The sequence below is a fragment of the Pseudonaja textilis genome, chromosome 1 (genome assembly GCF_049901715.1).
Source record: "Pseudonaja textilis isolate UNSWEBS1 chromosome 1, rPseTex1.2, whole genome shotgun sequence".
In the NCBI taxonomy this organism is placed as follows: domain Eukaryota; kingdom Metazoa; phylum Chordata; class Lepidosauria; order Squamata; family Elapidae; genus Pseudonaja; species Pseudonaja textilis.
In genome coordinates this window covers 200,148,847-200,166,414 of record NC_141990.1, presented here as the reverse complement: position 1 = coordinate 200,166,414, position 17,568 = coordinate 200,148,847, and the positions used below count along the sequence as shown (strand labels likewise).

Genomic DNA, 17,568 nt, shown 5'->3' with positions numbered 1-17,568 from the left:
GCTATTGGGTTTTAGTGAATTTTATATTAGTTTATAAAGCATTTCCCTCAATTTATCAGTAAGTTCATCTCCACTGTAAAAAAAATATAAAAATGAGATGTTTCATCAGTGTTAAAATAAAAGTTAATTAAATGTTAATTTATATGCTGATATTTCCTAATGAAAGCAGCTGATCAAAAGGAAAGAAGGGTGATATTTCTAGAATTAATTAGCTACCAAAAATATTATTGAAAAATGAACTATGTTTAGCAAGTTTAATGGTTAAATGAAGTAAGATTAGGATGAGGGTAATGTGTTTTGTTTCACTGTTACGCTTTGTAGTTTGTAGGTTAGATGATGCAACACTGCCCTCTTGTGTAATGTACCAACTTATATTTTTTGCACAGTTACTTTGTTTAAAACATAACCAATATCTTAATAATTAAATTACTACATTTCTCTATGCCTTCTAACTACTTATACTTATGGAAATAAGTTTTGAAAGCTTCTGTACTAATTGAGCATTTGATTACAAACTTTTTAATGTTCAAATAAGTCAGAGGTATATAAACACTATCGCTATCTTTTATTGTCAAAAAAGGTCAATGAAGTACACATTTGAGAATCTAATTCATGCTGAATTTTATAACATTTAGTTACTGATGGCTCTCACTTTTCTTAAGACGCACTTATATCTGCTTTGTATTATATGAAATAATTCCCTTTTGCCTGTGTGTATGTGTTTTTTTTTTACAAGCATGCCTTTCATATAATGATAGAGGTAAGATGCACCATTTTATATATAGTCATACATTTGTGGAGTTGCAAACTACCTATAGGAGTAACATTTGGAAAAGATGTTTATTTGTATCCAAAATTATTGGATTCTTCATTTGCTGGATTTTCTACAGTATAACATGTCAGCATCAAAAAACAATTTGATGGCCTATTATGGCAAACATTGTGATATTCCATTAGCTTGAGTGGAAAAATCTAATACAGTGCCTAGTATATTCATGTGATACTGAACCTCATATAAACAAATTGACATAAAAAACCTCTTCATAACAATCATTGGATGTCTGTTAAGATGAAGAATCTGCATATGCAAGAGAAAAATGTTTCGTATTTTGTTGTGGAAATTTGAATGGTAAAAGTGTATAACATCCATTTATTTTTCATTGTTTCAAAATCTGTTCTCTCTGTCTCAAAATATAATGCACTTGTAAGGTTCAGAGAGTTACTTCATGCACAATTAAGGACCTGAAATTATCCCGGGATATTAAATAACAAACCTGCATGCGGTATTAGTCTATTTTTGAGAGCTTTCTTAAAATCAGAAGTGATAGACATGATAGATTTCCTTTTAGAAACCAGATCTCGAAGACCCAGTACATATGTGGAGTTCATCAGGCAGCCTGTTGAATCCAGAGAAGTATTCATTTAATACTTTCTCTGTTGCTTTGTTAAATACATTTTTCTACTATTATTTCACATTACTATTTGGGGTGGTGGGATTGAATTGGCATAGGTAGGATTACAGGTAGTCTTTGTATAGCTACTGCCTCATTTAATGACTGTTCTGTTACAACTGTGATGACAAAGTAACTTTGCAGCTAATCCTGATATTTATAACCTTTGCACATATGTAAAGCAAAGGAAAATTGAAGTTAAAATTTGATATTTCACATAGTATCCACTTCATTTAATGACTGAAACACCAGGGAAACTGGTACAGAAGGCTGTAAGTTGCTTCAGTAAGTTGCCTGGCACCATGTGCCACACAAGCTACCTACAAACCTGGCAGGAGCTAGCCCTCCTCTGCCATTCCTGCCAGCCTGCTTGCTAGCTAGCTAGCTGCCTGAGACTTTCCAGGATCCTCAGTTAACAATGGAAATTCAAGCTCTATTTACCATTGTTAATCAAGGACTACTTGTATAAGCAATGCAGTAGTATGCTTAGGAGAAAAATGCAAAAGGAGTCAAAGTTTCAGCCTGATTAGATAGTTTATATAAATGCAGAGGAAGAGGAAAAGAAAAGTGGCATTCTTCAGTGAGTGTGAGAAGCAAAATGTAATCTTATCCCTCCCTTGTGGCTGAGGACTAATGAACATATACACCTTTTGTCCCTGTCCTGTATGTAGCAAAGATTAATCCTCATAATATTTTAATTATGTTGCATGAAGAACCCACATAGATTAAAAAGTGATTTCTTTGTTGTAATGTTTATTACCATGTCATTATTAAGCTATTTATCACTTTTTTTGATCTGTGCTACCCAGTCCACCCATTGTTACATCACAGCATATGTATAAAATTTCTGGGTAAAAAAGATTTCTCATCCTATTTTCAACAAGAAATATAGAACCATGTATCTTTAGAATAATTTATTTGTTACAAAGGGGGGAAGCATATCATTCTATAATAACACCTCAGTTTATATCATACCCTGACACTTGTAATTTATAACTGAGGTCAGTTCATAATTCACTCTGTCTACATCCTATAGATGCTTTTGTATTCATCAAAGTAGATGAAGTAGTGAGGACCAGGAAATATAATCACATATAGTATCTTCGAAGTCCCAATCAGCATTGCCATAATAGATGACTTTAAACCTTTCTTGTAATGCTTATAATAAATAAATGCTAATAAAGTTAAGTAGTTCCTAACTACAAAAACTGATTTCCCCATCTTTCAAGTGATACTGGGTCAATAGCTGGGTTGGTAAAATAGGAATGGATCCCCAGGAATTCTGTACATATGCAGGAAATAACCACAGGCTGCATGAAACATATTGATTTTCTAGAGTATTTAATAACTTTTTTTACAGTTTCTTCATTTAGGTAAAGTATTTTTCAAAAAATTTTAGTAGATATACGTTGCAGAAACTGTTTTCTATTGGCCATATATAGAAATTAAAGATACTGGATTAGTTTCAAGAAATTTAATTTTTTCCGTATTTTGTATGCATGCCTTTGTTTGGAATCATACAGTTTAAGTGTTAGATTTATTCATTTCATTTTTGCTGAGAAAGAATTGAAATTTAATTTAAAAATTTTGTTTGCATTGATATAATTGTTGATATAATTTGCTTCCTAAATTGTTGTCTTTGAATTGGTGAATGAGATTATACTAAAAAAAAAAAAACTTTTGTTGACTGTTATTATTTTTAGGACCCTGGACCACCTCCTCCATCCCCATTGATGGGCTTAAAGCCATTGCAGTTACTAGAGATCAAAGCTAGAGGAAGATTTGGCTGTGTCTGGAAAGCTCAGCTGTTAAATGAATACGTTGCTGTGAAAATATTCCCAGTGCAGGTATACAAACAATCAAATATGGTACTATGAAATGTTACAAATGTTTAAAACGTTTTTAAAAATACTGTTATAATAAGGAAATCAGGTGATATCTCACAATATGTCTATACGTCACAAGCCTCAGTAGCACAGTGGCTAGAGTGCTGTACTGCAGGCCACCAGGCTCAAGGTTGACTCAGCCTTCCATTCTTCTGAGGTGGGTAAAATGAGGACCCATTGGGGGCCATATGCTGACTCTGTAAACCGCTTAGAGAGGGCTGTAAAGCACTGTAAAGTGGTATATAAGTGCTATTGCTATATGATTGCTTAATAAAACATTCCAGTGATTTTGAGACCAAGTAAAATGCGAAAGAAAATAAAGGACATCTTTAATGATCCAGTGAGACATCCATCCTGATGGGTGAAGAAATAATTCAATTTTAATAACAGGCTTGGGATTGAAATACTAATAAAAACCAGAGGGCATTCTTTTGTAAATCAAAATATGTTCAAATCAGATCATTTATTTACAATTTCAGACCAATTAAAGTAGTACTCACAACTACCCAACTATTCTATTTAGCAATTGTTTAAAGTTACAGTGGTGCTGAAAAAATAAATTTATGGCCCATTTACAATTTTTGCAACATCTCCGAGTCTAGTGATTGCCATTACAGCAATACACATTGTCTAGCGCCTGTCCTATTATTGGTTCCCCTCCTTTCTTTCTCCCCCTGTGGAGCAGAGAGGTCCATAATAAAAAAACTATAAGAAATAAATAATCTTTATTTAAACACATTGCTATTTCTGTTTATGAATTATGTGCCAGCTATTTACCAGCAGCATGAAAAACATTCTAGAATCTGGGGAGAAATAACTAGATAAAGAAAAAGAAAATTGCTGATTTAATTCTGTCTTACTGTCAGATGAACTTCATTGAATTGTTAACCTCACTTCATTGTCTATATTTATTTGATGAAGCAAATCAGGAAAAATTCTTATCTTTATTCCAGAGACCTGCAGAGAACTTGCTTGCCAAATATTAGTTGTTCTAAGAAAATTATTTAAATTTATCTGGCCTCAATTTAATAATCTGTTTCACAAAATTTTTAAAGATTTATGCACAGTTCAGAAATTGCTAGAAGCAACTACAAGCATTTGCAGATGATTTAGTTTTTATACTAGGAGAACTGTTAGTAACTGGCCCCAGATTGATAGGGAAAATCAAGGAATATGGAAAAGTTGCAGGACTGAAAATAAACAAAGAAAAAACTAAAATACTAGTTAAAAAAAAAACCTTATAGACAGAGAAATGAACTGACAGAGAAAATAGTCCTTCAGATAGTAAAGAAAGTGAAATATTTAGGCATCCACTTAACAAGAAAATGTGCAACAATTAAAGTTGATAACTACACAAAATTAATGCAACAAATTAAGTTGGATTTGGAGAAATGGAAGAATTTACAATTATCAATGATAGGGAGAATAGCTACCATGAAAATAAATGTATTACTGAAGTTACTTTTCTTATTTCAAACAATACCAATAAAATGAGAAAAAGTATTTTAAAGAATTAAATAAAACAATTTTGAAATATATCTGGCAAGGGAAAAAAGCAAGAATAAAATAGAAAATGTTACAGGAGTCCAAAGGCAATGAGGGTTTTGGGCTACCAGATTGGAGCTATACTATCAGGCATCTGTGCTTACATGGGTAAAAGAATGGATAAATTTGAGGCATAGAAGATTATTATTATTGGAGGGACACGATCTTCAATTAGGATGGCATGCTTTTTTATGGTATGGAAGGAATACTGCACATAGATATTTTCGAAGATGTGAGGAATGCTTTACTTTTAGTATGGAAAAAAGTTAAATCACAAAATAGGAAAATACCAGTCTGGCTTTCTACAATTGAAGCATTAATACATCCAAATCTTATTCGTTTGGAAAAAATGGTACTTTATAAAGACACTTTAAATGAGAATGGTAAACTTAAAACTAGACAAGAATTACAAAATCAAGGGGTGTACTTAGCTTGGTGGCCACACTTGCAAATACAATCAAGATATGAGAAAGATGCGAAAACATGGTTTTTTTATAAAGAACCAACAACACTTGATAAGATATTATTAGGGACAAATGAAAAACTGATAAGAAAAATATATAATTATTGATCAAGCTTTAAAATGGAAGATGAACAAGTTAAAGAAACAATGATGGTATGGGCAAAAAACTTTGGCTATACTATAGAACTAGATAAATGGCAAAAATTATGAGAAGAATTCCAAACTGCCAATGGCTACTGCATACAAGGAAAATTTCTCCAAAATGTTTTATAGGTAGCATTTGCCACCGGCAAGACTAGGAAAAATGTTTAACAATATGTATGCCAAATGTTGGAAGTGCAATCAGACCTCAGGTACATATTATCATATGTGGTGGACATGTATGAAAGCAAGAAAATACACACATGGTTGGAAAAGATGATTAAGCAGCATATAGATTTGAAACCAGAAATATTTTTTGTTAGGTGTAATAACAGAAAGCTATGATTTAAAAAAAGGGACTATATATTTAATTTTACATGTACTGACTGCAACGAGAATTGTATTTGCACAATATTGGAAAAAAGAGAACACCTCCTCAGATGAAACTATAATTAGGAAAATATTGGATTGTGCAGAGATGGATAGGTTGTCATTGAAAATAAAAGGAGATATGGAGATTGGCCATCACCCCATATATTCGGGCAAATTTCATAGCATATCAGATATGATTTTGATTATTTGAAATTATTTTGAATATCTAGACAAGACATTTAGTATTTTTTTAAAAATAAATTAATGTGATTCTTGTTGTTCCAGGATAAAGAATCATGGCAAAACGAATATGAAATATACAGCTTGCCAGGAATGAAGCATGAAAATATACTACAGTTCATTGGTGCTGAGAAACGAGGCACCAGTATTGATGTTGATTTGTGGCTAATAACAGCGTTTCATGAAAAGGTGATGGCTTAGTTGTAATAGTTCATGTGATAACTAGTAGAACTTTTCATTGGGTACAGATAGGCTATCTTCCAAAAGAAGCAGATTTTGAGACAAATTTTAAGCTTCTGAACTTTAGTAGATTTCACTTTTAAGATCAATGTTAAATTTTAAAGGGGAAGATCTCAACACAAGACCGTGATTTCAGACTATTTTTCATAGTGGGGATGGGAGTGATTTGCCTTCCAGAGGTCTTCCTCTTCCATGTCCACCTGTAAAACTTTTTTTTTTTGTGGGGGGGGGGCAGGAAAATCAAGAGACAGAAAAAAATTGCCAGTACTAAATAATCTCCTGTAGTCCCAAATTCCTCAAACATTGTCCTCCCCTATGTTTAAAAAGATGCCCATTGAATTATTTCTATTTTGGTAATGATAATGTTATTGTGAATTCTTTTTTAAATGAATATTGGAGTTGTGTGAAACCTATCCCTGTATTTTCATTCTTCCCATCCAAGCTCAGATCACAGAAGCATTTCAATAAAATTTGGATATCCCAGGTTCTAGATTAGCAAATGGGATATTCTCTCCGCAGTGCGTGGTTTCTCTTATTTAGGCTGCGTAACAAAGTATATTCCTAGTTCTAAAATTTTAATTAAATATGTCATGTAATTTTACTGATATGATATAACGTGAAAAATATTGTTTATAAATAAAAAATATGATTTATTGTTTAGGGTTCACTTACTGACTTCCTGAAGGCTAATATAGTTTCGTGGAATGAACTCTGTCATATAGCTGAAACTATGGCAAGAGGTTTGGCCTATCTCCATGAAGACATCCCTGGTCTAAAAGAAGGGCATAAACCAGCTATATCCCACAGGTACCACCACCCCCAATCACCCTCCATCCCCCCTCTTCTGTCTGTCTGTCTGTCTGTCTATCATCTGATCTTTACAATAGTTAATTGTAATAAGAGATTTTAAAAGTGTTTGATTTCCTCCTTAATGAGTCACATTATAATGTATCTCAGTCCAATTCTATAATAAGGCGTAGAGAAAGCTGGAATCTAAGGGAAAAGGGCTGTAGCTCTGGTTTTAATTGCTTTCCCACATACAGTAGTCATCTCATGCTCTTTTGGACTCCTTTCCCGTCCTCCAGAGCGGTCTTTTAAGTACTTGCAAGGTAGAAGAATTGAGAGCAGTCTTGTCAAAACCAGAGCTCTGCTATATTGAAGTGTGGATGCAACCCAGTTTGTAGAAGGAAGAAGAAGTAATCCGTGATCAGAATGCAAAATTAATTTGTAACACAGTTTTGATTATAGAAACAATGCAGTCACACATTAGAAAGCAATACAGATTTTGACTGACTCATATTTAGATGTCACTCACAAAGGTACTTGGGGCAATGAGAGGTTATAACACTATTCTCTATTGTACAATCTTTCACAATTTTCTAGCCTCTTCTCAATTCTTGCAGTGTGTGAAGCAAAATCGATAAGTGACTTTCCGTTTGAAATACACCGCTATACTTCTTAATTTTTGTCCCTTTCCTTTACCTTGATTAAAGAAAGTGTTGTTTTAATACTGCAGTAGCACATAGAATACAAGTAAAGGATTTACTTACTGGTTTACATTTATATATAGAACTTCAATTAGACCACTAGTTTTATCTATATGACATACATTGCAGTCAGGGTCCTTTGTCTTTCCTGTACATTGTTTGGCTTTAGGAAAGAAAGCATCCCATTTTTTTTTTTTTTTTGCCAGTCTGTGGAGGGGAAACAGATCATTTTCTTTTGAAAGTTTGGGTTTTGCAAGGAGCTCCACCACTCTGTGCCCTCCTGCAAAAATTACCCATTACTTTATGTCAGGAAGAAAGTAATGATGGTTCTGCCTGTTACAGCAGCAACCTCAAAATCACAATAGAGAAACCACTTTTCTGTTTCTATTTCTTCTCCACAGAGCATTGTGGAGAAGGGTATTTTGAATTCTATTGTTATTTTATAAGAGGTAGCATTAGAGGTTCAAGTTATACAGTATATCTAATTAAGTAAGTCTTTTTAGTTTGTCTTTTGCATCCATTTCCTAAGCGGTTTTGTGTTGTATATCTATGTGAATGGTGATGGTCATTGTTTTAATTGTAAATGTAGAAACTGTCCAGTTACCAAGCCCAAATGTCTTCAACTGTGCAGCTATAATCAAAAAATAAGTTATACTGTCAGTTAAACATGTCCAAATATTATTCTGATCCCTTTTAAATGTGGCAGTTTTCAAATTTGTACTTCCTTTTTTTCAAGGGACATCAAGAGCAAAAATGTGTTATTGAAAAATAATTTTACGGCATGTATTGCTGATTTTGGACTTGCTTTAAAATTTGAGGCTGGGAAGTCGGCTGGTGATACTCATGGTCAGGTAAGTTTAAATAAAAATAAAAATTAAAGATACCTTATTTTTTAGAGACTTTGCCATTCTTAGCCTTGCCATTACAATACTGAAAGCACTTTTGTAAAATGGCTAGTAGCAGATCATAGTCTCATGGGTGCAGTTGATAACATGGTGTTATAAACATTTACATTATAGAGCAGTAGGATAAGAAGAACAAATATTACTGAATATGAAACTGTTGTGTCTTAGAGTTTGTGCTTTGTATTTACTTTGCAATGTGAATGCAAACTTTGATCATTGAAAGCACATTTGAGATGTTGCTAATAATTTTCACTGTTTCATAATAATAAAAGCTATTGAAACTATTTGTAGCAAGATATTTTAATGCTTTTTTTAATAGGAAATGTTCCATAGGTTACCTTTAAGAAATATTGTTTAGTATATTTTTGGTTTTGATGGCAAGCTGTTCCAAAATAAATTATAGGACTCCAAATTCTAAATACCATGTGATTTTGACATTATTATTTCTCTAGAATGTATGGTGAGATCTAATTAGTTTAAACTTTGAATTAGCATCTTTGTAAGCCTAATGATTATTCTTATTTTCAAGGTTGGTACCCGAAGATACATGGCTCCTGAAGTATTAGAGGGTGCTATAAACTTCCAGCGAGATGCATTTTTGAGAATAGACATGTATGCGATGGGATTAGTTCTGTGGGAATTGGCATCACGATGTACAGCATCAGATGGTAAGCAGTTGACACTGATAGTAACGGCCTGTAATGGACACTATGTAGGACAGATAGGCAGAAGTCTAGTGGAGCACATCTAAGAACATCAACTAGCAGTCTGAAAACTTGACAATGAAATCTTTGTCATTTCACAACACAGAGACATACTCAACCACAGTTTCAATTGTGAAACTGTTAGCATCTTAGACCAAGCCAAATCCAGAAACACTTGGCAATTTCTAGAAGCTTAGCATTCAGATTGCTCAGCCACGCCAATAAGACACAGAGAGAAACCATATTTACACGCCATTCAAAAGAGACAATAAAAAAACCTAAGAAGGAAATTAGTTCACTGCATATTGCTTTGCTAGCTCTTCATACAGTGTGTCCTCCATTGCAGACTTTTTCCAGAATATCCCTTACCAGAACTATGCTGGGTGTTCATTCAACTTTATAGGTGGCATTTTATACTCAGACAAATGCAACTTTTGGAAGATGAGTTGTCTCTGATTACTTGCAATCATCACAATATGCTTTAAGTAAACACTTCTGGTCATCTATGTGTGAATCAAAGAAAACACAATTCCTTATTTTATCTGTAATTGCAGCTATTCAAGTAGTCATGTTAATTCATCCAACCAGTCTCCTCATTGTGCTTACTCTTAGGTGGCCTTATTAATACCTTTAGATCTCATGTAGTAGTCTTAGGAACTATAAGTTTATGAGGCATACCTACACAGATAGTATGTATGGGACAAGTGTCTGACCAAATATTTAGTTTTGAATTTTTTTTTTTTTAAAAATACACAGATGTGAAAAATAAATTCACAGATGGCTATTTCAAGAATTGAAATTACAATTGAGTTAATTCTTCTAATACTTTGAATAACTCACTGTGCTGCGTATTTATGCTCGTTTTGTCAGATTTCATCATAGTTTCAAAAAACAAACACTGTATATAGATCTGTTATTGTACAACGATTGAAGGTTGCATTGGGCCTTGGAAACTATGCTTTAGAAGCCCAGATCTGACTTCCAGGGAAAAAAAATTATGCTAGATGTTACCTGACCCTTGATCAATATAATCAATCTGGACAGTCATAAACCAGCTATCAGCTTTCATTCTAGTCTCTTAACCTGTCACCATGAGCCTCCCTGGTGCAGTGGTTAGAGTGCTGTACTGCAGGCCACTTCTGCTGACTACCAGCTGCCTGCAATTGGTCAGTTCAAATCCCAACAAGGTCTAGGTAGACTCAGCCTTCCATCCTTCCCAGGTGGGTAAAATGAGGACCCAGATTATTGGGGGCAGTAGGTTGTAATACCACCTAGAGAACAGTGCTATTGCTATTGCTAGCAGCATGGAACTAGAAGTTAACAGAATTTGTGTAACATATTATTATTATTTCCTACAATGCAGGACCCGTGGATGAGTATATGTTGCCTTTTGAGGAAGAAGTGGGTCAGCATCCTTCTCTGGAAGATATGCAGGAGGTTGTGGTACATAAAAAGAAGAGGCCTATTCTGAGAGAGTGTTGGCAGAAACATGCTGTAAGTAACAAATAATGTTGCCAATACAGGTAGTCCTCGACTTAAAACAATTCCTTTAGTGACCATTCAACCTTACAACGACATTGAAAAAAGTGACTTAGGACTGTTGTTTACACAACCGCTGCAGGATCCTCATAGTCACATGATCAAAATTCAGATGCTTGCCAACTGACTTATATTTATGATGGTTGCCATGTCCCGGGATCATGTGATCACCTTTTGTCACCACCTTATAAGCCAAGACAGTGGGGAAGCCAGATTCACTTAACAACCATGTTATTACCAACTGCAGTGATTCACTTAACTGTGGCACAAAAGGTTGTAAAATGAGGCAAAATTCACTTAACAAATATTTCACTTGGCAACAAAGAATTTGGGCTGAATTGTGGTTCTAGCTCGAGGACTACCTGTACTGAAACTTTTCTTCAGAAGAAAAAACTTTTTTAACCTAATCAAATACATTTAAAGTACAATGGAGAAATTGAATTTCAGTATCATGCTGCTGTTTAAAAATACAATTTTAAAAAAAATATTCATATAATCTAACAAACCTATCTGTACTTCAGTCTTACATGAATAGGAAGAATTGGATTTGGGGAAAGCTGTTCCTTTGATATGCTAATCTCTACAAGAAGTTTGAAGAGCGGCCTTTTAGCTATACCCCTCCCCTATTTCCCCTAGTAGTTTGTGTTACCTCTCCACATTAATTCCTGTAGCCAGTGAGAAGAAGTACATTGCAGAATGGGAGGAGATTCAATCTTGTGGGTCCAAGAATACTTCCATTCTGATCCACACATATATTCTTTTTGCATTCTTTGGAACAAGACCACAAAGAAGCAAAGCTATGGAATTTTCTAGAATGGCAATTCTGTTACCTTAAGGCAGGGGTGTCAAATTGGCACCCCCGCAGGCCAGATGCATCACGCACAGGCCACACCCACCCCAGCTCCACGAAGGGAAACATCACTATATGTCACTTGATAGCAACATGACACCGCAAGTTTGACACCCAGGCCGTAAGGTAACCTTTTGAATTATGGGAAGATCTTCCTTTCAGTGCATTCTTCATTAAAATAAGGAATAGAATATTGCCATAGGTAACTTAAAATTCTTTTTTTACTTCAATATAATTCTTTTTTCTCAGATGCTGTTCTATAAAAGAGGAAAACTCAGCAGCTGAATTCTCTTAAGAGTGGTTAGAATTGTAGGGATCAAAGTACAAATTCCAAATATTGAAAATAATATTCTCATTTAGAATTTTATTTTACTATTTAGCAAAAAGTTAACAGATATTTGCAATCACTAAATGTAAGAGGGGCTGCTTAATTTTAATATTAATCCTGTTTAATATGCTGCGTAAAAATATAGGTTAATATGTATAGCTTGACACATTTCTATGCACTTCAGTGTTAAGTTTGAACAGATTTTATTAATAGAAATTTAAATTGTTCTGAAGAGAATTCTGATTCATGTCATTCTCTAGTCTACACCTAGGAATGATATCCTAATTTAACTTTCATTCCTCCAGTTTCGCTTCAGATATCTGCATAATGTAGTATAATTGATATTCCCTAAATATCACAAGAGTGTTGAAAACAGAATTTTTTCATATGTAGTGAATTTTTAAAACCAAATCATTTTTGTAGTCTTTTTTACATTGGGTGGAAATTCAGTCACTCAGTATAGACTCCTATAAGATCCTTGAGGTGATCTATTGCTGTTTCCTCTTAGTTTTGCACTGTTTCTGTTTGAGGTGGTAAACATTGGATTGTCAGAAAAAAGATAAGAAAGCATTTAATGCAGATGGAATTAGCTGTTTTTTCCACCCTTTCTGAGATTTAACAGGACTCAATACTTTTCTTATTTGTCTTTTACCTATAAAAAAGATAGCTGATGTATTTGTCATGGGTACAGGCTATTATTTAAAGGGCATGGTAATTGTCTGTAAAAGTGTTTTTTCCTCATGTGTACTCAAAACAAGGATAAATTAATATCAGAGCAGTTCAGCCTCCTAGGACATCCCATGGCAGGCATCAGTGACCTTTCCTTAAAAGTCTATAAACACAATTGAGAGAGGTTGCTAAAATCACATACATCAAAAGGTTTCAGGCAATTTCAAAGGCTCTCAACAACACGATGACTTTCTAACACAACACAGTGGCTAGCTGATAAAGTTCTTTTAATCTCTCTGTTTAACCTGTATCTGCATAGCCAATCTGTCTTCCTCTCCTCCCCTCCTCCATCTGACCCCATTTAAATTCTACACCAGTTTAGCCAGCAAGACTGACTGGAAGGAATTTTAAAAAAACTCTAGCTAGATTTTAAAATCAATCTCCTAGCAGAAGGAAGAGGAGGGACGACTCTTGTTACAAAATCCTAACTTGAAATTGCATCCATTCCACTTTTGAAAAGGAGAAGAAACTAAAATGATCCTATATACAGGAACAGTCATGAACCTAAGTTATGTATTCGGGCTGATCGCTAAGGCAGATAAACAGTAAGCATTTAGATGGTCTTGAATCTTTTCCCATTCCAGATTGATTCTGGATCTCAGAATTGGGGACTTGCTCCAGCTCCTCAATGTCAAGGTCACATAGAAGGTGTTAATATCACCCGATGTTTTATTCCTTTTGTTTTAATTTGGCTATAACTTAGATGCTGTTTATGTATTTCAGGACGGTATTTTCATATCCTGTCCTATTGTATAAGAATTCCAAAACCCTGTCCTTGTTGTTTTTAGGGAATGGCAATGCTCTGTGAAACAATAGAAGAATGTTGGGATCATGATGCAGAAGCCCGATTATCAGCAGGCTGCGTAGAGGAAAGGATTATCCAAATGCAAAGACTAACAAACATTATAACAACAGAAGACATTGTGACTGTGGTCACCATGGTGACAAACGTGGATTTTCCTCCCAAAGAATCCAGTCTATGATAGAAGCCGCGGTCACTCTCCTTGACCAATAAGACTCAGCACTGGAACTGCCAAGTCAACTGGCCTATTTCTGGTCAGTAATTTTCAGCATGAAATGATGGTAAGTCCGTCTCTGAAGTGTCAGTCGGAAGATTCCTCTTTGTTTTTCTCCAGTCTTGGATCCAGAAGACTTACTGCATATGCCGGAGAAAATGGCAAGATAATGTTAAACGTACCTGAAGAACATGGACCTATCTCAGCTTGTTAGACATTTTAAAAACTGACATTGTATTTCTTAACATGTCAGACTAATTCCTTAAAATGAACTACTGCTATTTTTTTTAAATCAGACATTTCATTTCAGATTTAAGAAAAAGGGTAACTTGTTTTTATTGCATTTGCTGTTGTGTTTATATAAATGACTATTGTAATGCCAATATGACACAGCTTGTGAATGTTTAGTGTGCTGCTGTTCTATGTAATCAAAGTGGGATCTAGCAAAAAGGCTTCCAAGCATTACTTAACCTCCCTCAACAAGGTATACCTCAGTTCCACCTATGCTAAATTGAATTGACAACACTAATAAAACTGAAATAATAAATTGATCCAGATTTTGTAAATGATGCATTTTAAAAAAAAAATCCATGGTGTATTTTTTAAAGGTTATAAGCTGTGCTTCATGCCAACAGTCCATGGCCCTTCCTAAAATGGTGTGTTAGTCTTTCCTTGTTCTAGCTTATGTATAAAAATGTATTGCCTTTTCAATGATGATTTCCCCAATTAGTTAAAAGCTTTATCTCCAGTTCCCAAAATAGTGTATACATTTATTTTACTAAATAGTTAGGTTTGCTGTGTCTGATGGGAATTTGAAAATTTAAGCATGATTTTTTTAAATTATTATTTTATTGAGCTCTGGCACTGGAAAGCTCTTAACATTAATTCTTTCAGAGAACTTTTTTGCTGTTTCATGTATATTTTGTCTAGTGTTATTTTCTATTTCACTAAACAGGACACAGTGGGTTGATCCACACAGAGACACATGCAACAAGATGGTGGAAGTTACTCTTCCTTCCATGCCCCTCCCCAGCAATCCAGCCTCTACCCCGTGCAAAAGGAGACCAGAAACTCCTCTAGCTATTTTTTGGGGGCGGGTGGGGGGAGGTGCGCTGCTGTTGAAAGGAGGTGGCAGGAAGAATGTTTCCACCACCCAGTGTGTAGGTCCAGCCTTGGGCAAAACTCTATTTCCACTGTGTTGTTGTTTCAGGATCACCTCAGGAAGCTTTATGACCTTGAACTCTACACATTTTATATCTGTTGCCTTTTTGTCGTTTCACATCACTTGATGATGATGATTATTGGTGCCGGCTTGTCAGAGGAACATTGAGCGGTGATACATAAGTTTAACTTTGGGTCATTAAAAAATTAAAAATACAGACTTTTTAAGAAAAAAAAAAACCTTGCCATCAAACATGCAGTTATTTCAATGGAAATGATAATGTAGCATAGTTCACAAGAAAAAAAAAAACCTACAACTTTAATCAACTGAATTGAAGGAGTTATAGGGATTGGTGATATGGAGCCTATCCATTAAGAAGACACTAGCAAAAGGGGCAAACAGTAGGCAGGTGCCAAAGTACTTTTAAAAGGCCGTAATAATACACTACACTTATCTGAATGGTTTATATGTATACAAGCCAAAGTGAATTCTCAGAACGAAAGTACTGAACCAACAGTAGCCAGTATTATCAGATTCTAGGCAGTTTTATATTGAAATAATACATTAGATTTATAAAGGAAAAGGTGGTCACAGTTAAATGTTCGCTGTGAATGTTCTTTTCTCAAGATTTATGAGGTTGGTTTGTTTTTTAATTTTGAACCGGTCTCCAAAAATGTAAAACAGAAATAATTATAAAGAAGAATTGGGGCATCAGGTTCTAAACAGAGACAAGCATTAGAGGATTTCCCCTCTGCACACTGGCATACACTATGGAGACATGTTTTGGTCTCATAGTTATCAAGTTTGATGCCATAATTCGATTATGGATGTTGCTGGGCATAACGTTACTTTTGTTAATAATACTACATTTGTTCTTAAGATTTTTTTGAATCAAAGAAGATGATTTGCTTGATTCTACTTGTAGGGGTTGATTTGCAACGGCATCATCTAAAAGGATAGGAATGATTGGCACGTATGGTTTTTCCACAAAATATTCATTCTAGGAAAACGTAGAGTTTCATTCTAGGTTGCAACTCTCCTTCCACAGCTTCATAGAGCAGGGTTTTGTTTTTTTAATGAAATATAGACTTCCACCAAGATGACTCAAGCCAAGTAAGACCTTTTCACGTATGGTTTTTTTTGCAAATGCAATTGAAATTGCAGGTCATATAGGAGAAATATCGAAACTGACAATCAAGTAGAATCATGTGTACGTAAGAGTTTTTTTATAAAAGTATTTTCCAAAATTTCCCTTCCTTGCTCCCCATAACTAGTCTTTGCTTTTCAAGATGCCTCTCCTCAGAAAACACTTTTTTTGTGGTAGAATTTGTCAAATTATTAAAATCCACCAAACTGCCCCCAAAATAAAAATCCACCAAAATAGTCTCGCATGAAATCTCGACTTCTTTTTTTGAAAAATTTAAGGGTGGACAGTTCTTTCCAAATGCTTAAGCCAAGATCTATCCTAGGAAATTTAACCCATTAATGTCTGAGCTAGGAAAAGTGCTCTGCTTTCTGGCAGATATTGTGGCTGTTGTTGCTTTTTGTACTTGAACCATACAGCTTGTATTGATCTGGCCAGCTCTGGTGATTTCCCTTGTAGCTTTGACTTGTGAAGGAAAGCCCAGGCTGAGACTTGAGCTTTCATTGTCCTTTGATTGGCCTGTGACTACTTAGTTGGCTGCCATATAATTGCCACAGGATTTAACTGATCAGTTTTTGTGAACAACTTCGAAGTCCAAACTTTGCAATACCTTTTCAGTTTGTGTTAGATGCGAAGAACTTTATATCACATGATGCATGACTACTCTTTGTACAGTCGCTAAATATACCTTAGCATTTTTGGAACAGATTGTGCCTCGTAATTGTTGGAGTTCTTTGACCTAGTGTTCTCATTCATGGTGGTATTCTGAAAATGAGTCTGGACAACTTAATACTTTCTTTGATAGCAAAATCCATGTGGAGTAGCTCTTGCATAATTAAGGTGTAATCAGATGTAGTAGTAATACATAGTGTTCATACTACTGTTCTACAGAATAAAATTGCTGATCGTAGTTTAACAAAGTGAGGTGACTGATTGGTTGACCTTTTTTCCAATTCTCTTTTTAAACTTTTTAATGCATTTTTATTAGGAATATTTGGTATAAAATTCAGCAAGCTATGTACAGGATTACAGACAAGGGATAAAAATAGTATCCTTGTTGGAACACCATTTACCTCAATATATTCAACCAGCAGTACTTTTTTTTTTTAAGACGCACACTCAAGCCCATATAAGATGTTACCTCTCAAAATATTGGTAAGCAATTATTTTAGCTTTACTCGGTACTTGTCAGTGTTCTGGGCACAGGTTGTTGTACTACTGTCAAATTGCTCTTGCTATTTTTCGGCAAGTATTTAAGAATAACCCCATCCTGGATAAAAAGTGATTGTGAAATATGGTATAAATGTATGCTTCTCTTTCCCTATTCCCACAGAACAATGAATAAAAAATTAAGTGACTACTATGA

The 17,568-nt window shown here is 34.6% G+C and overlaps 1 protein-coding gene across 2 annotated transcripts in view; it reads left to right on the top strand.

The window, feature by feature from the left end:
- Positions 1-17,568, top strand: part of ACVR2A (activin A receptor type 2A) — a 65,665-nt gene extending 48,097 nt beyond the window's left edge. Inside the window, exons 5-12 of one of the 2 annotated variants that reach the window (XM_087920282.1) lie at positions 737-760; positions 3,155-3,298; positions 6,144-6,287; positions 7,000-7,145; positions 8,562-8,676; positions 9,260-9,398; positions 10,798-10,928; positions 13,669-17,568. In XM_087920282.1, coding sequence (XP_087776408.1) covers positions 737-760; positions 3,155-3,298; positions 6,144-6,287; positions 7,000-7,145; positions 8,562-8,676; positions 9,260-9,398; positions 10,798-10,928; positions 13,669-13,863 — 1,038 coding nt within the window. In that variant the 3' untranslated portion in view covers positions 13,864-17,568. The remainder of the gene's footprint in view (positions 1-736; positions 761-3,154; positions 3,299-6,143; positions 6,288-6,999; positions 7,146-8,561; positions 8,677-9,259; positions 9,399-10,797; positions 10,929-13,668) is intronic. The other variant, XM_026697242.2, reaches the window with a different exon arrangement.